The 16,415-nt window shown below is 35.2% G+C and overlaps 1 protein-coding gene across 1 annotated transcript in view; it reads left to right on the forward strand.

Moving 5' to 3' along the window:
• Positions 1-16,316, forward strand: part of LOC131533584 (LYR motif-containing protein 4B) — a 54,819-nt gene extending 38,503 nt beyond the window's left edge. The window contains exon 3 of the mRNA XM_058765934.1: positions 14,589-16,316. Within this exon, the coding sequence (XP_058621917.1) occupies positions 14,589-14,657 (69 nt within the window). The 3' untranslated portion in view covers positions 14,658-16,316. The remainder of the gene's footprint in view (positions 1-14,588) is intronic.
• Positions 16,317-16,415: the final 99 nt, after the last annotated feature.

Genomic DNA, 16,415 nt, shown 5'->3' on the forward strand with positions numbered 1-16,415 from the left:
TGGATGTGTTTACACGGCAGTATCAGGACTAAAGTTTATGTGTGAGGTTCAAGTGAGCAGCTGTTATATCTAAAGTCAGGGATTGCAAGCACTGTTGTTAAATATTTAGTGTGATGTTATAAAGACAGCATGTGTTCCAAAAGTAAAAACAAAAAGTATCTATCTATCTATCTATCTATCTATCTATCTATCTATCTATCTATCTATCTATCTATCTATCTATCTATCTATCTATCTATCTATCTATCTATCTATCTATCTATCTGTTTGTTTGTTTGTTTGTTTGTTTGTTTGTGTATTTATTTATTGACCCCAATCCATTGAAGTGTGTGTGTGTGTGTACACACTATATATTTTAAATAAACATATATTTTAAACCATGCATATTTATATATACTAATATACAGTTGTACAGTTGTAATTAAAACAATACCATTAACAATTGTTGTTGTTTTTGAATGTTTTTATTTTTTTAAATATCATAGTTGTTTGCTTTTTTTTTTTTTTTTTTTTTTTTTTGTAACAGAGGTTGCTTACATACAGAAACATTTATTTATTCATTTATTTGTTTGTTTGTTTAAGAATGAATACGTTGCATGAATGAATAAAGGAAGTAGTAGCAATACTACTAATAATAATACTGATAAGAAGAAGAAGAATCTTTCTAATCTTATATCAATTGTCAATTATTATCAGTGTTGAAAACAGTTGTGCTGCTTCATATTTTCATGCAAAACATGATACTTTTTATTATTCTGGATTCTTTGATGAATAGAAAGTTCAAAGGAACGGCATTTATTTGAAATAGAAACTTTTGTAACATTATTAATCTCTTTACACAGTCGCTTATGATCGATTTTAATGCATCCTTGCTGAATAAAAGTGTTATTAAGAGATCTTACTGACCCTTAACCTCAGTATGAACGACCATTATAGCGATGCTTGGCTTGGCAAACACCACAAACAGGTCACGCAGAGTCAAAAAGTCGTGATGCAGAAGGATATTTCGTACTCAAGTCAGTTTTCCCAGCCTCTGACCCGCCTGAGTGTTTGTGTGTGTGATGAAGAGCTCTTTGCCATATGTTTGTGAATGAGTGTGTGTGTGTGAGCGTGCTCTCGTGGGTGTCAGCAGAGCGCCTGTGTGGGCGGCGCTCATCCCACACGCAGCTTTTTAGCCCGAAGGCTTTTGGCATTGTTTCTCCGAATCCCATTTTCATATGATGTGCATCTGAGAGCCGGCTGGTGGAGGCACATCATTAAACTGCAGTGACTGCTATGCTAATGAGTGCTGAAGGCAGCCTGACCGCGCCGGAGCCTCAGCACGTACACATGCATAGAAAACCGTGAAGAAGACCATACGAGAGCGCGTCAGTCCACCGAGACGCCAGAGCTCCCAGCCTATCATATGCTTTCTTTATCCTCCTCTTCCTGACAGACAGACCGGCTTCAGACGTTTCTTATTGAGGTGTGCATGAGAGATTTTGAGATTTGACCTTTGAGTAGTCTTTTTGACCCAGGGTTACGCAGCATTTCACAATTTTGAGGTGCATTTTAACTCAGAACTATTATTCTCTAATTACTAGATTACATACTAACCTGAGATAAATTAGCAAATGGAGCACTGCAGTGATGTTGCAGTGTTTTTTTTGTAGGCCAACCGGAAGTTCTGCATCGCCCTGGTTTCCTCAACAAAAACTCAATAGGATTTTCTATTGGATTATTGCAGAAAATAAACTTGTTCATCATGATAATCTGCACAAATTAACACAGTTTATGAATTTTGAAGCCTAAATGCAACTAACAGAAGTTTTAAAAAAAAACTGAACATAGGCTATCTGCACCATAGAGACAGAAGCAAAATTGCTGAAAATGTATTCACCCTCAGGCCACCCAAGATGTAGATGAGTTTGTTTCTGCATCAGATTTGGAGAAATGTAGCATTCCATCACTTGTTCACCAAATGATCCTCAGCAGTGAATGGGTGCCGTCAGAATGAGAGTCCAATCAGCTGATAAAAACACCTGTTGTCACATCAAAATCCACCCACATATTTGTTTAGAGCTGTTTTGGCTTGTTAACAGCTTGATCTGTGCAGATTTCTCTCCTGATTCAGACCAGACGATTTTTCCACTGGAGGAAGCAATATTATGCATTATGGACTCATATTTTAGCCTGAAGCAATGGTTTAAAGTTAAAATGCCTTATCGATGGATTTGTTTCTTACAAACACACATCTTTTGGCTTCACAAGACGTTAATTGGTGGACTGGAGTGGTGTGGATTACTTGTTTTAATCAGCTGTTTGGACTCTCATTCTGACGGCACCCATTCACTGCAGAGGATCTTTCTAGTTCACACATATTCTCCGACTTGTGTGTGAGACAAGTGTCCAGAATGATGTACATTAACACAGACAGTGTGTGCAAATAAAAGCCTGTGCAACAGGACTCCTAAAACTTTTGCAAAGCCACCCAATCGCATTAGAGCTTGCCATTTTGTGAAAGCTTGCACTTTTTTAAAACATAATATGCATCAGACAATATGTATAAGTGCCTTCTAAGACTAGGGTTTCTCCATCTGCTCCTCACCATCACTTTTTCAAGGGCACGACCTCCTCTGCTGCACCGCCGCTGTAATTGAAGATGAGGGGGTAATCAAAGCAGTCCTGGGACCCCCTGAGCGCCGATGCCTAGACTAGATACTCGAAGGATGAGACAAATGGCCAAAACTCAGGGGTGGATTCCTGTCCTCCTCGCCTCTAGTTTTTCTGCTGATTGTCTGCTCGCCCCTCCCGTGAGCCTCTGAGGAGTTACTGCAGCTTACTGTAGGGAGGTGTTGGGTTGCGGATTTGTGTGAAAGAGCTTTGAAGAGGAGGAACGACCACATCTTGACCTTAAACGAGCTGAATGTTTTAAGCAGATTCACGCACTGAAATTTACCTCTTTGTTCGCCGAAAGTCTTCACACCTGCCAGGGCTTCATGATTCAGATCGTTTCAATGTTTCTGGCTGGAAGTCTAAATAATTTGTTCACAAATCTGAATGAATCATTTGAATCTGTCGATCTGGCCACAGTGGTTGTCAATTTAAGATTTTCCGTGTAACAACTTAAATCTTGGTCCATTGCAGTATTTTAGTATTCTTTATATGTTATCGTAGTATTTATAAATATTTTAAAGTGCCTTTTAGTTCAATATTTTTTGTCACGTTGTTATTATTATTTTTTCTGTTTCAGTTTTAGTAATTTAAGTACTTCAACTTTAACATGCATACTGCAGTATTTTTTATTATTATTTTAAATTGCCTTTTATTTTAAATTGTCAGTTGTCTTTTTAATATTTAGTGTAACTTTTAGTAATGTGCTTCTACCATTTATAATTTTTTTTATTTATATTTTACTAGTCTGTAACTAGTCATTTATTATTTAAATATTATGATTAATTTAAATTGGCGAGATTTTTTAAATATATTTTTAGTTTTCATTTTAATATTTTGTGCCTGTTTTATTACTTTTTAAAATATTTTTATTTACCTTTTTTTTTTTTTTTTTTTTTCAGTTTTTCCTTTAGTTGCCAAGGCAACATTTCTAATTTTCATATGTTATATTTATATTTTGTTTTATTTTATTTAATTTCCGGTGTATTTCAATTAACAACATTTGTATTTATTTTTTTCTTTAATTTTTCAATTATAGCACTGGTCTGTTTCTCACACGCAGCGTCATATGATACTTTTATGGTGGTTTTCCTTCCTTTTTGATGCTTGAAAGCTTCATTTCTCATTCATTGCAATTGCACAGAAAGAAATCTGTCTCCAGATTTTCACCCTTCACACGGGTTTGAAAGGACTCGAGGGTTAATAAATGATGGCATAATTTTCATTTTTGGGTGAACTGTTCTGTTCAACAAACTGAATTTTCAAGCAGCCTGTGCAGAAACGCAGAGCAGAAGGTGATGGAGGTCGAGAGAATTAACACAAAGCGCCACCGAACCATGTTAGTCAGTTCACTACTTGCCATTCTACTCCAGAAATGCAAATGTGAAAGGGGGAAGAGCTTTCTGAGGAAAGACGGAGAAGATCTGAGGAGACAGCTGGATATAATCTTTCTCTCCATCTCGCTCGCTCGTTTTTTACTTCAGGGTCTGTTTATACCTCTGAAAATTTCAGTAGGAGGCAAAATGTTTGCTTTAATTTACTCAAGCTCGTTGATTTCTTGACGCCAAACACCCTCCCCTCACGTCTGTCATCCCTTAATTTCCAGCATCCCGCTCGTATGGCGCTCTGAGCGCTTCATTAATGGCTTGTAATGCCTAACAAGGGCAGGGGAGGTGTCTGATAGGAGCGTCCCGCCGGCGCGATATCCAACACCCACCGCCGAGAGAACGAGGGTTTGCGCTTGAAGAGCCAGAGGATTTGAACAGACTCCACATTCCCACATTCACAGGTTTATTCCTGGCCACCGCCGTTTCCACAGTAACCCGTACCTGCCAAACGCACACCATCACGTCTCGCATGGTGTTTGATAATAGGTTTATGATAAAAATACATTTATTAACATTTAAAGCCTGAGAAATCTCATTTTTAGAAATGCTATATTTATTGGGTAACACTTTAGTTTAGCAACCAATTCTCACTATTAACTAATTGCTTATTAGCATGCATATTACTTTGGGCTGTTTATTAGTGCTTATAAAGCACATATTAATGCCTTTTTCTGCAGGACACTATTTTAGATCCCTTAATCCATGCCTAAACTTAACAGCTAGCATATCTGTTGCATATTTGTTTTTTGTTGACTAAAAAACATGATATTTGAAACATGAGGTGTTTATGGCTCATATAATGTAAATATATATATATTTATTTATTTTTTTTTTTTTATTTATTTTTTTTCCCAGAGCCCAAACTGTGCAAAAATATGCAATTTGCTGCTGAAGCTCATAATTATATGGCCACAAAGTATGAAATTTTGTGTCGTCACTCTATATCTCTTCACAACGTCTTAGAAAGATGATATTTAAAGGCTTAATTTGTTGATCAGAACATGCAATGCAATGCAATGCCATGATGATTGGGAGATAAACATTCAATGTATTAACTAACAATTAACTAGGATTTTTTAACTCAACAAACTCCTAATTTGATGATTATTAATAGTTGGTAAGCTAGTTAAGTTTAGGTTTGGGGTATGATTCGGGGGTCTAAAATATGCAGAATAAGGCATTAATATGTGCTTTAAAAGTACTAATAAACAGTCAGTATGCCAGTAATATGCATGCTAATAAGCAACTGATCCCTAAATAAGTACAAACTATCAATCAGAGACAAGGCATGTAGTAGATTGTGTACAACAGGTTTAGCTGCAGTTGTGATCATGCTGGTCGTTTAGAGGCCTTAGAAATGTGCAAATCAAATATGATACGGTAGATATGATACAGGCTTTATAGGGTTAAATGTACAAACAGGTAGTCTGGTCATGAATAGTGTGCTACGAGCCATTCAAATGCCCTTCAGGTGTCTGAAACCCCAGTGCACTCTGGGATTGAATTCGTCAATCAGTATGCTCGAATGTATCTCTGGATGACCATGTGTCGGAGTAGATTGGAAAATATCACAGTAGACTTGGTTCTGGAATCATTTGGAGGTCGTTTTGACCTGACTTTTGAAATCCTCTTTTCATCCTTCGTTCCGTTTCCTGTGTGATTTTAACGCAGCGTTCTGTTTGCTGAAGGGCACAGTGGGAAATATCTAATGTTTGCAGCAGAAGTTTAATTTGAGCCTGTGGTCGCGAGTCTGAATTGCAAACAAATTCTCACCTGTCTTTGCACTCGTTAACCTTTCCCTGCAAAATGTTTTATTATCTGCAGCGTTAACTGTACGTGAGTCGGTCTAGTCGCAGGCGAGGAGTCCACACATCTGCATTCCCTTAAGGAATAGCGTACTGTGTACGTTTCATTGTCATTTCCAGCGTACGGCTACCACAGTTTTTCTGCAGTGTCTGCAGCTGATCCACAGAATAAAAAATTGCTGTGTGACACCTCTGTAGTGTGTGTGTGTGTGTGTGAGAGAGACTGGGAATCTGCAGTGTGACATCCCAACAATGGGGTGCCTGCTGCAGCCGCATCAATTAACATGAGGCAGTGCCTGCTGCTCTCTGATTGGCCGAGAGAGCTGTCATGTCAGTCTTTCCTCCCGCCCTCACAGCTAGTGGAGGAGCAGGAGGACACGCCCACTGTGAGCAGAGCAGAGCCTTTGTGTGCATGTGCTGGTGTGTGGAGTGTAGTTTTAGCTGCTGCTGCCCTCTAGTGAATCCTTCTGGAAGAGCCTTAGGCTGTGCACACCCACACTCACATGCTGTTCACTCATTTACAACCAAATTATTCATTTCTTCCATATTTTAAAGGGTAATATGTCAGAATGATTGTCCTAAAGGCTGTTAAGCTTGTAAATGTTGATTGTCTCGTTAATCCCTGTAGTTAATGGAGGGCCAAGCCAAAAACTTCTTAAATCTTCCTGACTGTTATATTATATTATATTATATTATATTATATTATATTATATTATATTATATTATATTATATTATATTATATTATATTATATTATATTATATTATATTATATTTTTAGCTGAGCAAGGATTAAAATGACTTTCAATTTTTGCCTTTACCATTACAAAAAAAAAAAGAAGATGCTATTTATGAATCATGGTTTTCACAATAATTATGAAGTACAACTGTTACCTCAAGTATGTTTTTAACATTAATAAGATTTTTTTATGTATTATTATTATTATTATTATTATTTTGATCAGCAAATCAGCATATTAGATGATTTCTGAAGGATCATGTGACACTGAAGACTGTTGCAATGATGCTGTAAATTCAGTTTTAGTCACAGGAATAAATTACATTTAAAGATATTACAATATAAAACATTTATTTTAAATTGTAGTAATATTTCACAATATTATTTCATATATGCAGTTTTTACTTTTGGGAAAAAATTTACTTTTTTTGATCAAATGAGTGCAGCCTTGGTGAGCATAAGAGACTTCTTTCAAAAACAAACAAAAAAATCAACCTCAAACATTTGAATTATTATATTATATTTATATTATAATAAGTGTGTGTGTGTATATGTATGTATGCATATATATATATATATATATATATATATATATATATATATATATATATATATATATATATATATAAAATATTATTATTATTATTATTATTATTATTAATTTAATCCTGTTCATCATATTTGAAACCCTTGTCCCGTGTGATGTTTAATAGACAATTTAATTTGTTATATCAGATGTTTATTCCTAACTGTATTCATGAGAAATGCATTGTAGCCATAGCATCTCATGCACTTTATACATATACAAAAATGCATAGAAACTAAAAATAGGATGAATTAAATCGAATAAAGATGATCTCACCATTTTAGTTTATTTTAGTCATAATTCCTGTAATTCTGTGTTTACCTGCTGAGACTGGTAGTTAATCTTTTCCTTCTGCTCCTACTGTAAAGTGGTATATTGATATGATTTTTCCTTATGCTGTTTGCAGCACCGTTTGAACTGAAAGTTTAGCCTTCTCTTCCTACGCTCTGGAATCCAACCCTAAAACAACACAGACCTTGATTAGCTTGTCCAGATGTGTTTGATTAGCATGAGAGCTGAACTCTGCAGTCCGGCTCAATAGCCCTGTATTAGACTTTCGTATTAGTCATGTCATGATATATTTGGGCACTCTGAAGCGCCCTCTTTGGCTGCTGTTTGCTCTCTGTGAGGGTGTGGAGTAACGTGAAGGCCACTGTTTTCTGAGGAATAATCCATTCATGAATGTTTGAATGCTTTGGCATCTCTCTGTCCTTAATGTCATGAAAACACTCACCTGTGGCTCTAAGTGTAGTAAAGCAGCATCCATCACGAAGCTATGCATATATTAGCACCATATGGCCATATTTAGGTTTGGTTCTCAAACGTATAGGACAGCCAGCTGTAATCTCCCAGAATCCCCCATCTTTGACAAACAGGCAGCTGTTGTGCTGTCTTTGAAATTCTGTGGAAACATCTGCCGCCAAACCTACTGGGAGCACAAATATAGACGCTGGCTTCCTCCAAGGAGCCTTTAAGAGTGTGTGCTAGTTTAAAGAAGCCAAAGCCGTCATCTAGACTTGAGGAGTCCAAACCTGATTTACACGTGTGTATTGATTCTCATGTTCTCCTCTTGTAGTCCTCTCACATCAGATTTACTCAATACATTGAACTCTGTTGAACAAATTCGAGCGGCAGAATGATACACGCAGATCAGTTGTTGTAACGTGGCAAACAAAATTCAAACAAATTCAGCCTTGACCTTCCAAAACACTGCCAACTGGACAAATTGCACCATGTATTACTATTATGTTACTACTACTACTACTACTACTACTACTAGTAATAATAATAATAATAATGGCTAATGCCACTGAGATTGATATACTGTATCTAGAAAGCAGGCAGGCTGGCTAATGACTGATGGCTGATATATTTAAATAAATAATGACTGCAAATAAAAAAAAACTAAAAATAAAAAGCAGTAGTAGTTGTTATTATTATTATTATTATTATTATTAAATATAATGGATATAATGTATAAATATAATAAAAAATCTAATGTTTTGTATTTTCAGAAAATAGTTTTTTTTTGTTGTTGTTGTTTTACCTTTTTCAGTGGCATTTATATTGATATATCTAGAAAGCAGGGTGACTTATTGCCAATTTAATGCTTATATATTTAATAAAATGTAATGACTGAAAATAAGACGTAAGATATTACCGGTATTTTGTGTTATCTTATTTTGAATAATAATAATAATAATAATACCATATACTTGTATAATAAAATGTTATTATTTTATTAAATATAATGATTATACCAATATATACAATATTTTTATTATTTTATTTTATTTTTGCTAGTTTTGATATTTGATAGCTATAAAGCAGGGTGGCTGAAGGCCAATATGATGGATATATTTAATAAAACTGACTGCAAATTAGAAAAAAAAAAAAAAAACTGTAGCCGTAACATGTTACTTTATATAATTGTAGTAGTAGTAGTAATAATAATAATAATAATACTATATACTTAAATAATACAATAATAATAATATAAGTAAAATTAAATAACATTTTTGCTATTTTATGGTTTATTTTTCTTGTTTAATTTAATATAATTTTATTTTAATCTGGACCTCTGGATCTGAACCTCAGCAAATATAGATCAAACATAAAATCTGTGAAACATCCAGTGCATCCCAGTTACATTATATTACATTTGAGCCAGTGCTTCTCCAGTCATATTGGAGGATGCAAACATACCACAGTAATATCACATAACCTGCTCAGTTTGTCTTTGGTTCATTTGAATGATTATGGCAGGTGCTGTTTTGAGGTCAGTTCTTAAAGTTCTCGGTCAAATATTGATGACGTTGAGAGAAGGCGTCTGTGCTGGATGAGTTTGCACAGGTGCCTCCCTGGAGTGTGATGTACCCAGCATGCCCTGCTGATGTCAGGCCAAACAGAAAGAGCTGTGATGGCACAGCATAAACCCGTCCTGAGGAAAGTCAAGAGTCACTCCGGCTCTGGCACAGCCGACTAAACGCTGTCCTTTTCACTTTGTCAAGAAAAGCGTCCTCTTCACCATATTAAAAATATCCATTTTGCCTCAGAACCAAGGCTATTCAGAGTCTTAAAAGCATTAAAATATTATTATTTTTGCGTAAGATCCTTTAATATGTAACAATATTTTCTTAGAGAAAAGCCTTTGAACACTTTTACAATTATGCCCTTCAGAACTTGCCAAAAAATGTTTGGTTTTCATTGATATCATTTTCCTGTTTTGTTTGTTTTTGTCTTCTGTTATTTTATTTTGTTTTGTTTTCCTTTGAATTATTTTGTATTATTTTTGTTTATGTATTTATTCATTAATTCATTCTTTTTTTTTTTTTGCTTTGTTTTGGTTTGTTTTCTGTTTTTGTTTTTTGTCATCATTGTTTGCTTTGTTTCTTTTTGGTTTGTGTTTGTTGTTGTTGTAGGTTTTTGTTGTTGTTGTTTTTATGTTGTTGTTTTGTTTGTTCTTTTTGCTTTTTGGTTTGTTTTTTTTTCTTTTCAAGTTCAAGTTCAAGTTCAGTTTATTTATAAAGCACATTTAAAAATGGCCACAGGCCGACCAAATTGCTGTACAGGCAAGAATAAGATCAAATAAAAGTTAAGTACACTAATAACAGCAAAATAATTAAAGCGGGACACTCTTATGAAGTACTGTACACCAGTAGCAGCAAAACAGTTTAAAACTTTTCTTTTTTCTTTGTTTATGTTTTGTTTGGATTTGTTGTTTTTTTTATTTGTTTTTGTTTGTTTTCTGTTTTGGTTTTTGTTTAGATTTTTTGTTTTGCTTTGCTTTGCTTTGCTTTGCTTTGCTTTGATTTTAAAGGCTTACATTTTTCCCAAATTTGATTCATCACAGTTTTTCTCATTTGACATAATAGCAGGGTCATATCGGTCCATAGTGGGCGAGGAAACACAGCATGAGAAGGCTCTGTGTATGTGTTTGGACACGTCCGCCTGCAGTCTTGCAAACAGTGAAAAAAATAAACAATAAATTGTGCCTTGGGTAAAAAAGGGAGTGTGCAGTGTGATCATTTTCAAGCTTGTGCAATTGTAATATAGCACACAACTATCTAGTGTTTCTCCATCACCTGAGAAAAATATGTCTGACAAATTGATTTATCCATATTCTGTTGTGTTTGTCCTACCCAGCAAACTACAAAACTTGGACCATTTATTAATTTATAGTATAGATGGATGGATGGATGGATGGATGGATGGATGGATGGATGGCGAGACAGACAGATAGATAGCATATATTTATCAAAATATTATATTAACAAAGAAGACCTAAAATGTTGCACATGGACTTAGATGTATTGGTAAATAATTTATTATGCAGCTAATCAACCGAATTAATTGATTTGCTGCTTGTAGAGATTCTCAAACATTGCTCGTCCCAACAAAATAACTTTTAAAAAATGTTGAAGAAAGGTAGAAATATAACATCATACTTTCAATATTTATCATGTGATTTTGATGTTTATTTGAATTAGTGTATTTTGTCATTTTATCTATGGTGCACCCTCAGAAAAAAAAAAAAAACTGTGATGGTTTTTCAAATGGTGCTAATGTACACTTTAGGTACTAATATGCACTTTTAAAGTACTAATATGTACCTTTGAGGTACTTTAGCTTTTGTACCTTATGGTTAAACCCCAGTCACAGATTGTACCTTCTTTCTGAGAGCATGTTAGTGTTTTGTGTTAGCGTTGTTTACACCAACAGTTTAGCATCAGTCTGACATTATACTTACTAAATACTTGACTTAATTCAAACCAGCTGGCCGCTTGACTTCTCCGTTTGGCACCTGGACCATAATGCACCTTGCTCCCCCATCAGTCATCTGGCTGCGCTCCCTCGAGATCCTGCGCTCGTCTGCGTCAGTGCCCCGCTCTCCTCTGTTTTAAAGAGAGGTTATGGACAGGAGACACCAGGACAGCGGCTGAAGTTGACAGATGGTCCGTGTCACAGGGACGCAGGGAATATTTACCGAGATCCGCCCATGCTACGAAATGGATCTTAATGTTCCTCTTTGCTGAGCTATCACTATGAAAAATGAACATGCGCACCTCCTTCGCCAACCTTGCATCTTTTCTTTTCGGGCTTTTGCCGCACGTTCTGGTGTGTCTTCATAACCGATGGCTTTCCTGACGCTTGTTGAGACGTCTTTAATAGAGCAGCCGTGTGTTGCGTTTAGCTGAAGCATCGGTCAAACACAAACTGCCGGTGTGGAGGAGGCCTGTGGTGTTTCTGGAGCAGACGAGGCTGCTGTGGACGGGATGGCCTGCAGCCGTCTGGCTGGACTCATTTTGCACTCTGTCAACAAATTTAACACGAGGGGATAATTAGAGAAATATTATGCTTCTGCTGAGAAATCACTGCTACTGCACAGCCACTTTACTTGTGACAGATCAATATAAAGACAAGATTTTTAAGGTTTTTGATTGTGATGGAACCTAAAGGCAGCAATTTATTGTATTTTACATAGTGTATGCATATATATCTCCATTTATACAGTGTGAGGGAAAAATATTAAAGGGGTCATATGACGTTGCTAAAAATAACATTATTTTGTGTATTTGGTGTAATGCAATGTTTATGCGGTTTAAGATTCAAAAAACACATTATTTTCCACATACTGTACATTATTGTTGCTCCTCTATGCCCCGACTTTCTGAAACGCGCCGATTTTCACAAAGTTTATTTTTCTGAGAAGCGAGGCGTGCTCTGATTGGCCAGCTATCCAGTGCGTTGTGATTGGCCGAATACCTGAAGCGTGAGACGGAAATGTTAAGCCCCTTACCGTATTGTGATGCCGTGTCCCGGCGCAACGAGACTAAAACAATAAAACCCATTACAAACGAGGCATTTGTTGCATCCAGTGAGGACATAATTACTGATTATAATGACTTATACTGTCTTTTTACGCGTCGCCATGTCTGCATTTGTAATCGGAGAAACGACAAACAACAAGCACTACTCTACACAGCTCAAAACTCGCGTTTGAATAGTCAGTGGCAAATTCTTTAAATATGAAAACATACTTACAGGCTGTGAATCAGAAGCAACTGTTCTTGCGACGTTGGAATTGCCCCACTTTATAGAAACAGTCCTTCATAAAATGCGCTGCACACTCTTGAATATTTGGGTTGAACTGTTCTGGAACAGTTTTGAATCTAGTATTTATTCTGTGAATTTTTAGGAATTTAATTTCAGCAGTTTTGGAACTTCTGTTGTTGTTAGTTGATTCTTCTTTATATCAGCATTATTGGCATTTGCCATCTCGCCTGTGTTTGCTTCAATCTAAACTTCTGTTGACACACTTCATCTGCTCTCTATATTATTGGTACCAGTATAAGAAAATGAAAAGCTCTCATTGTTCAACCATTACTTTTACATATTCATAACCAACATTAGACCAGACGTTTTCAACAGCAGCTCTTTATCAGATACTGATCAAACATAGTCTCTGCCCTTTCTGAGTTACATGCTTCAGAAATGTTTTGCTCACATTTCATTCTCAGCAGTTTGACTGTTTGTACAGTTTGATCAGTTTGTACTCTCCTGCTGTGTTGGTGATGGATGTTTCGAACACTCGGAACATTCGGACACACACGGTTTGTCCTCGTTCATCGTGAAGGTCGCATCTCTGGCCTGACTCTCTGTTAAGTATTGATTTAGCCTGCTGCTGACCTTTATCAGCACTGCTTAAAACTTGGACAAACAAATATTACAACATATTCTTTGGACTTTAGTGCACTTTTCTAACACAATTGCTCTGATATTACGTGCATATCTGCCATTCAACACAGCTGTATTTTGTCTTATTCAAATATAGTGCTGTGAAGTTCCTCTCATCACTTTTTCTGAAGGTTTAAAAGAACAGTTTTTTTTAATAGGTTTAAACAATAATTTTGATTAATCTCATGTTTTTTTAGACGCAATAAGTAATCTCAGAGTTTGAATATTTGAAATTTGCCTCTCAATATTTTCAAGTGTGTTCCACTACAGTCTTGTCCCTGACATCCTTGAACAGCTCTTTGGTGGAGAGTTTGGAATCTGATTAATTGATTGCTTCTGATAATAGCTTTGTAGGACTATACATTATTTGGATAATTATTCCAAAAAAAAAAGCAGTTATGTTTTTATCAGCTGTTTGGACTCTCACTCTGACGGCACCCATTCACTGCAGAGGATCTATTGATGAGCAAGTGATGTAATGCTACATTTCTCTAAATCTGTTCTGATGAAGAAAGAAACTCATCTACAATCCTGTATGGCCTCATGGTGAATTATTCCTTTAATATTTTATTTCTCAAAAATAAAAGTGCCACGTAAAACCTAGAAGGGATTTTTGCAACAATGCCATAGAAGAACCTCTTTCAGTGAAAGGTTTTCAAAAGAACCATTTGTTCTTAGTGTGGATGTTTTAGTAATGTAACAAACCTTTTTTTGTGTAGGTTGTATTTTTGTTGTTGTTGTTTTTTAGAACACAATAAGATGAAGAATGTGCATTAAAATGTATAAATATAAAATAAATAATTTTATGAGAACCAAATAATGTCAAATGAGCAAAGACATTATTAGACTTCTATTGTGTTAGTGGTGCAAATTTGTTTTTTTTTTTTGTTTTTTTTTTTGGAAATATTGAGCTTTGATAATAAAAATTTGCCATATAAAACCTTCAATTGACTTTTCTTTTGATAAAAGTCCAATCTTTCGTTTATAAATGAATTAGCCATTGAAAAGTTCTCTTTCCAACATTTACTGACAAACAAGAAACCAGTCATGAGACTGTGGGACCTATGGGACATATATTTATTTAATACTGTAAATAATAAAGTGTTAAACATATTTAATCTTACTGCTTTTTTAACTTTGTCAGCTCTAGGAATCTGACACGATCTCTGGTCTTTGTCCACAGGTGTGCATAGGGAAGATGTTTGAGATCCAGAAGACGGTCGTTGAACAGGAGGAAAAGAAGAGCGATTGATGTGGCGCTGGAGTGACGGTCAAGTGTTCTGTGATGATCCCACATCCTCTGCTGTTTACACAGCCATTTAAGATTCTGTGTGCCATGAACTTATATATGATTGTACATAATGTAGTATTTCTCATGCTTTGGTGGTTAATGTTACAATAAATTCATGTCAAGTTGCATTTCCTTGTGTGGGTTTTCTGAGGAAATGGCCGTTTTCATTGATCTATTCCTTAAAGGTTGGTTTCACAGAGGGTAAAGGTGTCTGACAAGGCCGAGCGGTTAAAAATAGCTCATTCTGTTAGTTTTCAGTCAGCGATGGCCTAGTAAAAGGTGACAGGTATAAAGATCACATTACCCAACGCCTATAAACAGAGTGTGTATAGCAAAAGCAAGCAGTTTTGTTAGAAGTCTTATGTTCGTGGCCTAAATATGGCCCAGTTCTAAGTGCATCACGTAAACGGAGATCTAAATGAAATTACATAAATTCATGAGGCAGAAGCAACTTGCATTAATCAATACGGTGTTAAAGAGACTTAAAATAACACTATTTTATTTGGACATTTATTGCATAGTGATATTAAAGCAACGTATAAAAAATAATCAAATAATTTGTAGTCATTATATTCTTAAATTTATCTAGATACAGTATATATTTGTTCAAATATATGACTATTAGTTTTGCTATACACTGTAAAAAGTGATACGTTGACTTAACTTAAAAAAAAATTGAGGAAACCCGTTGCCTTAAAATTATTAAGTAAATAATAATAATAATAATTAAAAAAAGTTAAGTGAATTTGACAATTCACTTAACTTATTTTGTTATTATTATTTACTTAATAATTATTAATAGTTAATAAATATTCATATTCCCATAAGATGTAATGCATTTACCCAACTTATGGTAAATATTATACCTTTCATTTTTTTAAATGGTAAATGACAAAACCATTATTCCTGTATAATGTGTGTAATATTGTCTAACAACCAAATCTTACTGATCTATATTTACTTGAGCAGTTTTATTTACAAATCTGGAACGTCAGCCTTGATATCCATTTCACATCCACAATGTTTAATGTTTTTTTTTTGTTTTGTTTTTTCAGTTTTTATTAAATTGACTGTGAAGATTTCCCATATGCAAATAAAAATGAAAAACATGCTCACTATATATCCAAAGATTTTTTAATTGCATCTCAAATGGTTGTCATTTCATCCTGGTACTGTTGTGTCGCAAACATAGTCGGGAAAAAGGAAATGGTTACATACAGTAATATTACAAAACTGCATTGTGCTGCACTTTGTCCAGCATCATTTGCTGAGTACAATCCCAGCCGCTAAAAGAAATCACTTCTGCATTTGTGAAGAATATTTGCATATTTTCAAACAAACATTTGCATATTGCAAAACAGAAGACCTTCTTCCCTCTGCGTTGCTCGTAGTCAAACAGATGCATAGAGCATACAACGCTTGGAGAAACTGCAGCAAAGCTGGACTTTGGTTAAAATGACAGATAGTTTATCTCATATGTGTACATTATAGACTTATTACAGACCTGCTTTACTTTCAACACAGCCGACATCTGTCCTCGCAGGTCGTTTTCTCAATGATAAGTGTCAGTAATTGTGCATGAGTCATGATAGAAACAACACATTTTGCATTATTAATAAATGGCTTGACTCATTTGTGAAAGAAAACCAGCATAAAGTAATGTGTGTGATTCCCTGCATCATTTCAGTATACAAAAAAAGTCAATTCTTTCATCATTTA

Source organism: Onychostoma macrolepis, chromosome 24 (genome assembly GCF_012432095.1).
Source record: "Onychostoma macrolepis isolate SWU-2019 chromosome 24, ASM1243209v1, whole genome shotgun sequence".
Taxonomy (NCBI): Eukaryota; Metazoa; Chordata; class Actinopteri; order Cypriniformes; family Cyprinidae; genus Onychostoma; species Onychostoma macrolepis.